The sequence below is a fragment of the Poromitra crassiceps genome, assembly GCF_964638095.1.
Source record: "Poromitra crassiceps genome assembly, chromosome: 3".
Taxonomy (NCBI): Eukaryota; Metazoa; Chordata; class Actinopteri; order Beryciformes; family Melamphaidae; genus Poromitra; species Poromitra crassiceps.
Window position 1 is genome coordinate 56,858,224 of NC_139625.1, and position 12,500 is coordinate 56,870,723.

A 12,500-nucleotide genomic window follows, 5' to 3' on the forward strand; every position below is an offset into this window, starting at 1 on the left:
CAGACACACACATACACACGCATACACACGCATACACACGCATACACACACTCCATACCTGCCAACGTTAGGCTGTGAAAAAGCCCCAGTGCCCTGAGTTTTTTAAAATTCTAAATGTTCACGCTACCCAGTGGAACCATGCTACCTTATCTGTAAAAGGGAGACTCGAGTACCCATAGCACCCATTTTCATTCAGATATCTTGAGGTGAGAGGTCAAGGGACCCCTTTGAAAATGATTTCTCCCTCGCCAAAATTTTGCCTAACTTTGGAGCGTTATTTAGCCTTCCCCACAAGCTAGCATAACGTGGTTGGTACCAATGGAGGCCTTAGGTCATCTAGGTTCATAGCATACCACCCTGGCTTCAAAACTAAGCCTGCTACAGCCTCTGAAAGACAGTAACGGGCGAAATGACCAATCGGTCAGCGGGAGAAACGATTAAAATAAGGAAACTCCCATGAAATGTTGACAGGTATGCGACACATACACAACACCACACACACATACACACACATACAGGCAGGCACACACACACACACACACACACACACACACACACACACACACACACACACAGACTTAATAGCTATAATAAATCTTGATTGAGAATGATTTTTTCTCTATACTCTCTCCTCTCTCTCTCTCCACGTCTCTCTCTCTCTCTTTAGATCTGACCAGTCCGGAGGGCTTGGCGGTGGATGTCAGTCGCAGGTTGATGTTCTGGGTCGACTCGGCCCCCGACAAGATAGAACGCTCCAACCTGGACGGCAGCGAGAGGCGGACGCTATTCGCCACCGACTTGGTCAACCCCCGCGCTATCATAGTGGTCTCCTCCACCGGGTAAGACCAGCTGTCTGTCTGTCCGTCCATCTGTCTGTTTTCTTGCGTCTAAAAGTGACCAAGGGCAGTTCACTCACAGTTTAAACCACTCTGCAATAGGCACGGCTTTTTATTGGATCCACTCGGTATAAAAAGAGCATCCGTGGATGGCCGTAACTAGCTATGAGGACGGGGAGGTCCGGACCTCCCCTAATATTTCAGAGGAAAAAAAAGAAAAAAAAAGTTTTTTTTTTTTATTTTTTTTTTATAAAACAATCTGCATGGAAAAGCATGAAAAACACGGGATCGCTTTTATTTTGAAACGAAAGGCAGGTCAGGCAGGAAGTCATCTGACGCCGCGTCCGCGGTAACTTGATTCCGAGAGAGCAGCAGCATGGTGGTGAGTGATGACTGTCTGTCTGCCTGGCGAGATAATTGAAGGTGAGCGAGCTGCGAGACAGTGAGCGAGTGAACGACAGACAGTGAGTGACACTGACAGATTTTTTAGCAACAACCAAGAAAGTAAGTGTCTAGTCTGTCTCTTAAGTAATGTTACCTGTGTGACACGTTGGGATGCTACTGGCTAATCATGCATGATGCCAATTGCCAAGCTCCCGAAGTCAGGTATGCAGGTGGCTATATGCATGGTTTCAGTTTCATGACCCAATAAGTAACAAAAAGAGGTGGTGTAAAGTTAAAAACAACATAATATATTTTATTTTATTTTTCAATCGTTCCTATCAGGAATAAATAAATGTCCCTCTGTATGTTTTTTTTATTATCGATGATGACTTTGTGTGTTGTGTACGGCTCGGGTTGTGTACCTGTGTTTGTAGGTGTCATTTTGATATGAATTTGGCTAAAACAGTTTGTGTTTGTTAGTTACAATTATGTTGACAGGAGAGCTGAGCAGGTGGTGACATGAAAGAGAATATACTGAATAATGACATCACAACAGTATAATCCTAATGTTGATTTAAAATGATATATTACTCTAAATATGGCTAAAAAAGGGGGGAAAAAACCCTCAAACTTTTTTCCGGCGGCGCCCTTGCGGGCGCCACCGAATCCGCCTCCCCTTGCTGGACCTCCCCTATTTCGGAACCCTGGTTACGGCCCTGCGTGGAGATGTTATTTTTCACACCTTGAGAGCGGACGTCAGTGCTGCACAGGCTGAAATCCTACCTTCTTAACGGTTAATTACTTTAAATTGTCTTCACACGGAATCCAACTGATGGAATATGCCAAGAGAGGGGGGGGGGGGGGCGTGTATTACAGCACTCCTCTCCTCTCCTCAATCAAGGATGAGACAAAGCTGCACCATGTCGCTAGGAATAGACAGAGCAATGCCGGAAGCTAGGCGATTTTAATCTTCAAAATGTCTGTCTGTCTGTTCCATGACTACCGTAAATTTCGGACTATAAGCCGCGGCTTTTTCCCCGTTTTTTGGCCCTGCGGCTTATATAACGGTGCGGCTTATCTATGGATTTTTTCAAAAAAAAAAAAAAAAAAAAAAACGGAATTCTCTCTTTTTTAGCACTCTTTCTAACTATAAATCCACTTCTGTTTTAATTTCCTCTCTTGCCCTCTTTTCACCACACCGCGGACACTGTGTGCACTGTAAAAAAAAACACAGGTGGTGTTGTGTTATGTTGTTTTGTTGAAATGTTAATAAATGGGAGCTTCCTCAAACAGCCATCTCTTTCCCGACAATCCCCTCTGTGCATGAACCCTTACATATGGTAATTAAACATTAAAACACAATTACCGGTAAAAAAAAAACAACAACATTAAAACACCTGCGGCTTATAGTCCGGTGCGGCTTATATATGTAACAAACAGGCAATTTTGCTGCTGCGGCTTATACTCCGGTGCGGCTTATAGTGCGGAAATTACGGTACATGTAGCGGCACAAACAATGTCTGAAATAGCGTTTGGGCTCATCATCTCCAAAGGGCTGTTTCAACTCAAAACATTTACCCCGCAACGATTGTCACTGACCAACATCATTTGACATTTTTCATAGAATTATGTAACAAATTATGTAATTATGTAATTACAGAATTAATTTAATGTAATTAATTAATTACAGAATTATGTAATCTACAGTAACTTACCTGTTTTCAATACTATTTTTTAATATAGAATCAGCTACTTGTAAACTATCTTGGCTTTAGCCCTAGTCTCAAACACTTCTTTGAGTTCTATCTTGAGAAGTCAGCTCAGTTAATCTGAACAAACTGTAGCAAGGTAGCTAATTTAGCAAAGCAGCTGTTAGTGTTAAAGACTCCCTAAAGTCATGTTTCAATATAAAATACTCTTTGACTAATAATTTGTGTCTGATGGTTTTGCCCACAAAAAAAGTTACGTATATTATATTGTTAAAATCCTTAGGATGACTTCCCCTCCTTCTCGCCCCATTTAAAGATCCAAAGCAACCAATCAGGGTTATATAGAACCTAACCAGCCAATCACAGCATACAGTACAACACAGGCTTTCAACACATTCTCACTCCCAACTCGTGACAAAGTGACGACAAGGGAGTGAGAATGTGTTGGGGCTTTAACTGCTGAATACTGCACAGGGATTGGCTCCAGGATTTGTGATGTCACGAATCATGCTCGTTGAAAACCGCTTTTTCAGTGAGCTCAGACAAACTTTACACTTTCAGCAGACGATTGTGAAAACAGCCTTCTAGTGTCTAACTCTGCACAGATCATTCTGCACAGTGAAGCTCAAACATCCAACTGAAGGAACAAGAAGAAAAACTTTTTTTTTTTTTAACTTTAGGTTGACTTTAGGGGGTCTTTAACATGCATTCTATTCAAGATTCAAGATTATTTTAATAGCCATAATGAGTATGTTACAAACGAGGAATTTGTCTTTGTGCAGTATGACGCACAGCGATCATGACATATCTATGTAATATTAGCTATTGCGCGAATTAGTTATGGTTAGCTGGCCAGGTTAGCTAGCTAACAAGCAAGCTAACAAGCGAGAGGCATCTGCCAACACTCCTGATTTTTGTATGAGTCAAATGGCTGTAGCAGGCTGAGTGTTAAAGCCAGAGTCAAGTTTCTGATATCATATGAACCTAGAAGACCTAAGGCATCCATTGGTATGCTAGCTTGTGGGGAAGAGGGCTACATAAGGCTCTGATTGAATTGAGGCAAGGGAAAAACTATTTCAAAGGGGTCCTTTGACCTCTCACCTCAAGATACAGTATCTGAATGAAGATGGGTTCTCCCTAGTCTCCCCAGATAAGGTAGCATGTTTCACAGCCTTGGCAGCTAGGCTACGGTATGCATTTACATCAAAGTTGTGATTCAAGAGTTGGGTGGGCTCGCGACAGGTGAGTCGCCCGCGAGAGGGGACTCGCCCGGCTGCTTTCTCATGGACCCGTTGCGTGTGATCCCATGCACAACATCTCTTACAAGCACATAAGCACCTCACGCGGCTGGTAGCACCACATTGTAATATAATATATCTATGCCTTTTCTTTTCTTTTTCTTTTTCCTGTGTCTGAGTTTGTTTGATTTTGTTCTTTGTGTTCCAAAAAAAACCCTGAAAAAATAAAATATTGGTGTCAGATTTAAGTTAGGAAAGGGCTGCTCTGAATGATCAAGTGACATTTTCTGGAGCTGCTCCAACGTGGAGGGAGCAGATACAGATTGTGTTGATGCCGTGACAGTATCCATTCCAGGGTGACGTCAGGATGGGTATTAGGACAGCTATCAAATGAAAGTCATTTGGATGTAAAGCTGCAGACAAAGTATGAGTCAACAAGGCCTGTGTCTAATTTACTGTCAACAGGCCACATTGTATTTTTTAATGGGTTTAAAGCCATCGCAGAGTGGAGTCTGGTTTCTGGATTTGGGAGAGAGAGTGACCTAAACATGACATCATCAGTATGAGACAGCTGGTGTTGGGGAAATGTATGGGAGTTTGGGCTTTTAGGGTGGAGGGTCCCTTTAATGATGCATGTTTGATAACGCTGTCATGTAACTGGTTTTTACTGCTTTCACTGTGGGTGATGAAGTGAACTGAAGTGTGCCAAGAAAACAGCACTCCAGTTACTGACACTATTAAACCTGCACACGCACGCACGCACGCACGCACGCACACACACACACACACACACACACACACACACACACACACACACACACACACACACACACACACACACACACACACACGTCGGCGTGTGTTGAAAGCACAAAGTGGTCAGCTCTCCAGGAATAGCATCTGCTTTTCATCATTGCGACTAATCACACAATCAGCGGCTGTGTGTGTGTGTGTGTGTGTGTGTGTGTGTGTGCTAATCTGGTTGATACAAATGATTAAGCATAGCAGCAATAACCAACATTATGAACGCCGATGTGTGTTTCACATTATTGGTTTTACAGTTTAAAGTTTGTTTTCACACTGGACGCCATGTGTGTGTGTGTGTGCGTGTGTGTGTGTGTGTGCGCGTGTGTGTGTGTGTGCGTGTGCGTGTGTGTGTGTGTGTGTGTGTGTGTGTGTTCTGACAAAGAGCCAAGTCCTAAGGGTAATTACTTCTTCACATGGGTACTTATGATTAAGAGTGCGCTCTGTGACATGGACATGGCACACACACATGCACGTGCGCTGTGCGCACACACACACACACACACACACACACACATACACACACACACACACACACACACACACACACACACACACACACTCCAGCATATAACCGAGATTTGCGTTTACCGACAAACACACTCTCTCTCTCTCTCTCCCCATCTCTCTCTCTTGCTCACAAGAAAGCAATCACACACAGAAATGCAAATGCAGATACATTGAAAAAAGGTACATATGTGCGTACAATATGTACCCTTGAACACAAACACGACCGTCTGCTCACACACTAAACTGATTATCTCTCTCTCTCTCTCTCACACACACACACACACACACACACACACACACACACACACATACACACACACAGCACACACGCAGTGATTGCTCATGTGGTGTGTATTACCTGTAGGTCCCAGTGGACTGCCCACATGTACACCATCATCTACAGATGAACCGCAGCCCACACACACACACACACATAAACACGCAGGCGTGCGCACACACACATACACACACACACTGCCTACAGCCATGGTTCCCCTGCCAGGCAAATGTTAAGCAACATTTTTAAATGTCGCAAAAAACTACAATGCAATTTATCAGCTGGGTTGAAGCAAATCAATTAAAAAAGGCGTCCCGCAGAGCCCTATTAGATTGGGCCAAATATCCACAGATGGGGACTTGGACTTGCGACTTGGACTCAAGTTGCAATTATGTCACACACAGTGACTTGATACTAGACTTGAGACTCGTCCTCAAAAGACTCGTGAACAATCTTATTTCTTTCTCTTTTTTTTCTCGAGCATTAACATTAAGGAAATGTCTACTAATAATAATGTCACCTAATCAATGCTGATACTGTATGCTAATAGATAAAGGAGTGATCATAAATTCCTTAGTTTTAGCTACACTAGCTACATGTATGCAGTGTTCGAAGCAGATTGGATGGCAGCAGATGATAGAACGCTCATCCATAAGAGACTTGAGATTTGACTTGAACTTGCAAAAAATAACTTGTGAGCATCTCTGCCACAAACTACCGGCTTTTTCTTGGGTCTAAAAGTTACCAGGGGCAGGTACCAGGGGTGGTTACCAGGGGCAGTTACCAGGGGTGGTTACCAGGGGCAGTTACCAGGGGCAGTTCACTAACGGTTTAAACGACTCTGCAATAGGCAGGCACAGCTTTTTATCTGATCCCCACAGGCTGAAATCCTACCTTCTTTACAGTTAATTACTTTAAATTGTCTTCACATTTTTGTCCAACGGAATCCAACTGATGGAATATGCCAACAGAAGGGGGGGAGCGTGCATTACAGCACTCCTCTCCTCTCCTCAAGCAAGGATGAGACAAAGCTGCACCAATCTCGTTAGAAATAGACAGAACAATGCCGGAAGCCAGGCATTTTACCTTCAAAATAAAAGCATTAATTTTTATTGGCTAAAGAAAATTGGGCTACGTATGCTGCTGGGTGTACAGAACAGTCGACTCACTACGAGTTCAAATTTACTTTTTGAAGGCAGCAGATGAGCATCAATAAGGCTATTAAATGCCATTATTTTGAAGTTTCTAACTGGAAGTTTCCGTTTAATTCCGGCTGACTTGACACTGCTCGACTCGTTTATACCGGTGTTGTTGGTGGTAGCAGTTGAGCACATGGGGCTCAGCCAACGAGCTGAAATCTAATAAATTCAGTATTCGTGGTGGATTTTATTAATTTGTATACAGGAAAGTTTAATATATTGGAAACTGTCACAACAATCTACTGTGTAGCCTACTGTACATGGTCAGGGATGTGACACACATTCGGAAAAAACGACAATGTGCTGGCAATGTGAAAGTATCGATTGCCTAGATTTAGCGTTTAGCACACGCTGTTTACCTGCGTTTAAAAATAGCGCCTATAAGCGGCCTTTTTGATCTAAAAGCGGTACATGATAAAAATTCAGAGTCTCAAGAATGTACATTATTAGTGTTGCTATAAATTAGTAGTTGTTGTTAGTGTCAGCTAATATTGGCTGTATTTCACAACCTGATGCCGCTAGATGCTTTGTTACACAGACAACTGGGACGACGTCTTTGGAAACTGGGCAGTTGCATTCAAAAAAATACCTGCCAGGTGATTCGATGAACCATCTGTCTATCAACATCTATCACAGGCTTGTTTCACTGTCATCACACCTAAATCCCGCCCGTAGCTGCCTCTGGATGCTGATTGATCCGGCCCACTGTTTGGATGGAGTAAAACCAATAGCTTGGAGCGCGACAAGATTCATGTTGAATTTTATATTCAAGATAAATAAGTACATCTCTTGTCAAATACAAATATTGTCTCTTTTTTTTTGCTCTTAATGTTAATGAACTTATCAGATGACAGATACAAGCTCCGATCCACAGAAAGTACATTTGATATCAATATGTGGAATATTGGAGGCAGTACTGTGAGACACTGTGTGATGTTGGGAGAGAGGAACACCTGGGGGAGCGCAGGTCAAAGGCCACACGCTGCTCTGAGTAACCTGACCGTGACCTCATCAGCACGAGACAGGTGGTCGTGACCTCATCAGCATCAGACAGCCGCTCCCCCCGAGATCACTGCTCTTCTATGTATAATGTACCTGCGTGTGTGTGTGTGTGTGTGTGTGTGTGTGTGTGTGTGTGTGATTTTCCTCTTGTCCCCTTATATTAGCCAGATCCAAGTGCCCAGCACCAAAACAAGTCACTGAGTTTCTTGAAGGGGGGGGTGGGGGGGGGGGGGGTTATTTGAGTTTGATGGAAAGTTTAGTTGGAAAATAATTTTTACTGGCATTTTCAACAAACAAAAGTAGGCAAAACCACATTTCTGTCTGTTAGGGATTAAATACAAAACCATGGTAAAGTAAAATACTACGGCGCACTGCCAATAATGAACACATTCATATAGCCTAGCATCCATTTACTTATTCTTGACACACCCTTGTAATGTACTGATTTCTTACAAACATCTGGAGGCCATGTAAACTTTCACCAGCTGCTACGTCTTCATAAAAGAAGTTTAGATTTCACATAGCAACAATCTATGGATCGTGTTTACGAGTGAAGGTTCACTTTATGAGCTTTTGCAGCTGATTAGCACAATCAGTTTGAGTGGTGTGTCTTGGAGGAGAGTCAGAGACTGTTAGAATAGGCCACATTGCAGCTAAAACTAGGGATGTAAACACAATGCATACACTTTTCTATTTGCAGAATGGAGTGATTCATTGTAAGTGGTTTGATCTATGTATTCTGAAGATACTGGTCTTCTAAGGCAGAAAGTATCAATCAGTACTTTTCTGAAATTATAATTTAATTTTTTCTATTGGTGGCTGTTTTCCTTATGATGATCACCGACTATATTTTACCTTCCATTTTATTGATCACTACAGGACTGGCTCTGCCTCTGACTGCAATTTAAGACATCTTGATACTGTTGTCATAGTAAAATATCTCTATGTCCTTTTCCCTCTCTGTCTCTTCCACCCTCTCTGTCTCTCTCTCTCTGTCTCTGTCTCTCTCTCTGCAGTACTCTGTATTGGACAGACTGGAACCGAGAGGCTCCTAAGATAGAGAGTTCCTCAGTGGATGGTGACAACCGCAGGGTGGTGGTGTCTGACGGCATCGGTTTGCCGAACGCTCTGACGTATGACTCAACTTCTGGACAAGTCTGCTGGGCTGATGCAGGTAAATACTACTACTACTACTACTACTACAACTAATGCTACTACTGCTTATACTCAAGTCTGCTGGGCTGATGCTCACATGATAAGCTGCTGGCTGTAAGATGCCAGCAGTGATGCTTCTTTATCATCAGTAGTTTGAACACTAATCTCTAGCTCAGTGAGATAAACAGCTGCTTGGTGTGTACTGGTTCAGTGGTTCAAATCCCAGGTGTCTCACTCTATAAAAGTTCAGCAGTCTGTGGTTTCCTCTCTCATAATCCCCTGCTCATACAGTATCTCTGTGGAAGTCGGGAGGGAGACCAGGCCTTCTTCTCAGAGCATTTCACTCTTTCCTCTGGCTGTCTCCATTCAAAACTGACTTAGGCTTGACCCCACAACCTCAAAACTGACTTAGGCTGGACCCCACAACCTCAAAACTGACTTAGGCTTGACCCCACAACCTCAGAACGGACTTAGGCTTGACCCCACAACCTCAAAACTGACTGAGGCTTGACCCCACATCCACAACCTCAAAACTGACTGAGGCTTGACCCCACAACCTCAAAACTGACTGAGGCTTGACCCCACAACCTCAAAACTGACTGAGGCTTGATCCCACAACCTCAAAACTGACTGAGGCTTGACCCCATAACATCAAAACTGACTGGGGCTTGACCCCATAACATCAAAACTGACTGAGGCTTGACCCCACAACCTCAAAACTGACTGAGGCTTGACCCCACAACCTCAAAACTGACTGAGGCTTGATCCCACAACCTCAAAACTGACTGAGGCTTGATCCCACAACCTCAAAACTGACTGAGGCTTGACCCCACAACCTCAAAACTGACTGAGGCTTGACCCCACAACCTCAAAACTGACTGAGGCTTGACCCCACAACCTCAAAACTGACTGAGGCTTGATCCCACAACCTCAAAACTGACTGAGGCTTGATCCCACAACCTCAAAACTGACTGAGGCTTGACCCCACAACCTCAAAACTGACTGAGGCTTGACCCCACAACCTCAAAACTGACTGAGGCTTGACCCCACATCCACAACCTAAAAACTGACTGAGGCTTGATCGCACAACCTCAGTACTACTGGCCAGCAATCAAACTCTATGAGCCACTTGGTCACACTTCTTAAAACAGGTTTTTCTCAGCATTTCAGTCTTTCCTCTGGCTGTTTCTGTTCAAAATTGACTGAGGTTCGAACCCACAACCTCAAGTTTCTCAACTGGTGGGTCAGGACCCAAAAGTGGGTCGCCATTTTGAGTGGGTCGCAGATGTGTGCATGAGGGAAAAAACGTTCTTCTCATTGAGGATGCTGGCGTCCGTGGCCAACATTACAGTCTTTTAGAGGCTGTAGTGGGCTCATTTTTAAAGCCAGAGTGAAGATACTGGTACCATATAAAACTAGAGACCTAGGGTATCCATTGGTACCAACATGCCGTGCTTGTTTGTTGCAAAGGTGGCAAAATGACGCTACAAAGTTAGGCTAAATTCTGAAAATTGGCTTTAATGACGAAGGAAAAATGTGGGTCGTGAGGCTGGACCAGTTGAGAGCCACTGGTCTATGCCATCACCCCATGGTTGATGATAAATGACCATAGTGGTAGTAATGAGAACAATAATGCTAACTTTTGTCCTCAACCTCTGTCTGTCTCTCTCTCTCTCTGTGTGTGTCAGGTACAAAGCGTTTAGAGTGTATATTCCCCGACGGGTCGGGTCGAAAAGTGATCCACCCCAACCTCAACTACCCGTTCAGCATGGTCTACTACAGGAACCACTTCTACTACACTGACTGGAGAAGGTACACCTCTTTGTTGACGTATCTGTCTGTCTACTTGCACATGTTTTCTTTATAGCGCTGCCGTCTCGAGCGGCCATCCTCACTCCAACTGGTTGTCTCCTGTCTCGTAGGGACGGGGTGATCGTCGTGAGCAAAGACAGCAGTCAGTTCACCGATGAATACCTGCCTGACCAGCGCTCTCACCTGTACGGCATCGCCATAGCAACCAGCCACTGTCTATCAGGTGAGATACTAGCTGCATTCGGAATGGTTCACTCATTGCCTCACTCACTATTCCCCATGTAGTGTTTATCATATACAGTAGTGAACTAATATACTGTATGGGCAGTTTCTATTATGTACATAACATGTTAGCCATCTGCTTCTTCTTTGGTAAGACACAAGCACACTGTATTGTGATATAGGAGAAATTGCTGTCTACACCGTCTCTTTTTATTGTCTAAAAATTAGAATGGAAAACACACATACATACATACTACTTACTGTTAGTGTGTGTGTGTGTGTGTGTGTGTGTGTGTGTGTGTGTGTGTGTCTCCCCCCCACCCTCTCTCACACACTTTCTTCAGACGTGTCATTTTAGCTCTCTATAATAGCAACCAAACCCTCTCTTTCAAGTCATCCTTACACACACACACACACGCACACACACACACACACACACACACACACACACACACACACACGCACACACACAGACATCAAGGTGTCACAGACAGTGAGCTCATTGGTTTGTGTGGAGTGATGTCATCACATCAGTCAACTCCCAACAGATGTCACCTTAGCCCTGCAAGGCTGCATTTACACCGGGGCAGAAAACACATAGTTAACCCTATACAGGGACGTAGTGGAGGGTAATTCTGCCTTCATGTCCTATGGGAAATACTAGCATCATATTAGAAAGTACCATTCACATCAGCTTTAAAGCGCTAAATATAACTTGCGAAATCAGGATTTGGTGAGGAATCCTGATTCTGACATCATCATCCACAAGGAAATATACTGTAATCCAAATAAACTATTTGAATCGGGGGTGTCTGGGGTAGAGAGGGTCGCAGGTTTGAGGCCCTGTGTTATCTCTGGCTTAGTTGGGGCATCCATACAGGCACAATTGGCCGTGTCTGCAGGTGGAAGGTCAGATTAAGGTTATGAGTCCTGGTCGCTGCACTAGTGCCTCCTCTGGTCGGTCGGGGCACCTGTTCGGAGGGAGGGGAACTGAGGGGAATAGCGTGATCCTCCCACGTGCTACATCATGCCAGTGAAATTCCTCGCTGTCAGGTGAAAAGAAGCGGCTCGTGACTGCACATGTATCGGAGGAAGCATGTGCTAGTCTACAGCTCTCCCCAGATCGGCAGAGGGGGTGGGGCAACGACCAGGAGAGCAGGAGGAATTGGCCAAACAGGATATCGACTGGGCAGTTTGCTGATACAGTAGAACCTCATTACCATCTTATTGAACTTATCATTGGCCTACATAGATGACACAGAGCAGTCAGATGCCATGTGTAGGACCATATGAAATGTGTTTTATTTTTTTCACAAATTCCATTTTTCCCTTCGATCGATATTTATTAATTG

At 44.0% G+C, this 12,500-nt stretch overlaps 1 protein-coding gene across 1 annotated transcript in view; it reads left to right on the forward strand.

The window, feature by feature from the left end:
- The window catches only part of nid2a (nidogen 2a (osteonidogen)), a gene marked incomplete at its 5' end in the record, with an annotated part of 106,050 nt that overhangs the window by 88,583 nt on the left and 4,967 nt on the right, over positions 1-12,500 (forward strand). The window contains 4 exons of the mRNA XM_083634174.1: positions 668-839; positions 8,976-9,133; positions 10,803-10,926; positions 11,037-11,149. Coding sequence (XP_083490300.1) covers positions 668-839; positions 8,976-9,133; positions 10,803-10,926; positions 11,037-11,149 — 567 coding nt within the window. The remainder of the gene's footprint in view (positions 1-667; positions 840-8,975; positions 9,134-10,802; positions 10,927-11,036; positions 11,150-12,500) is intronic.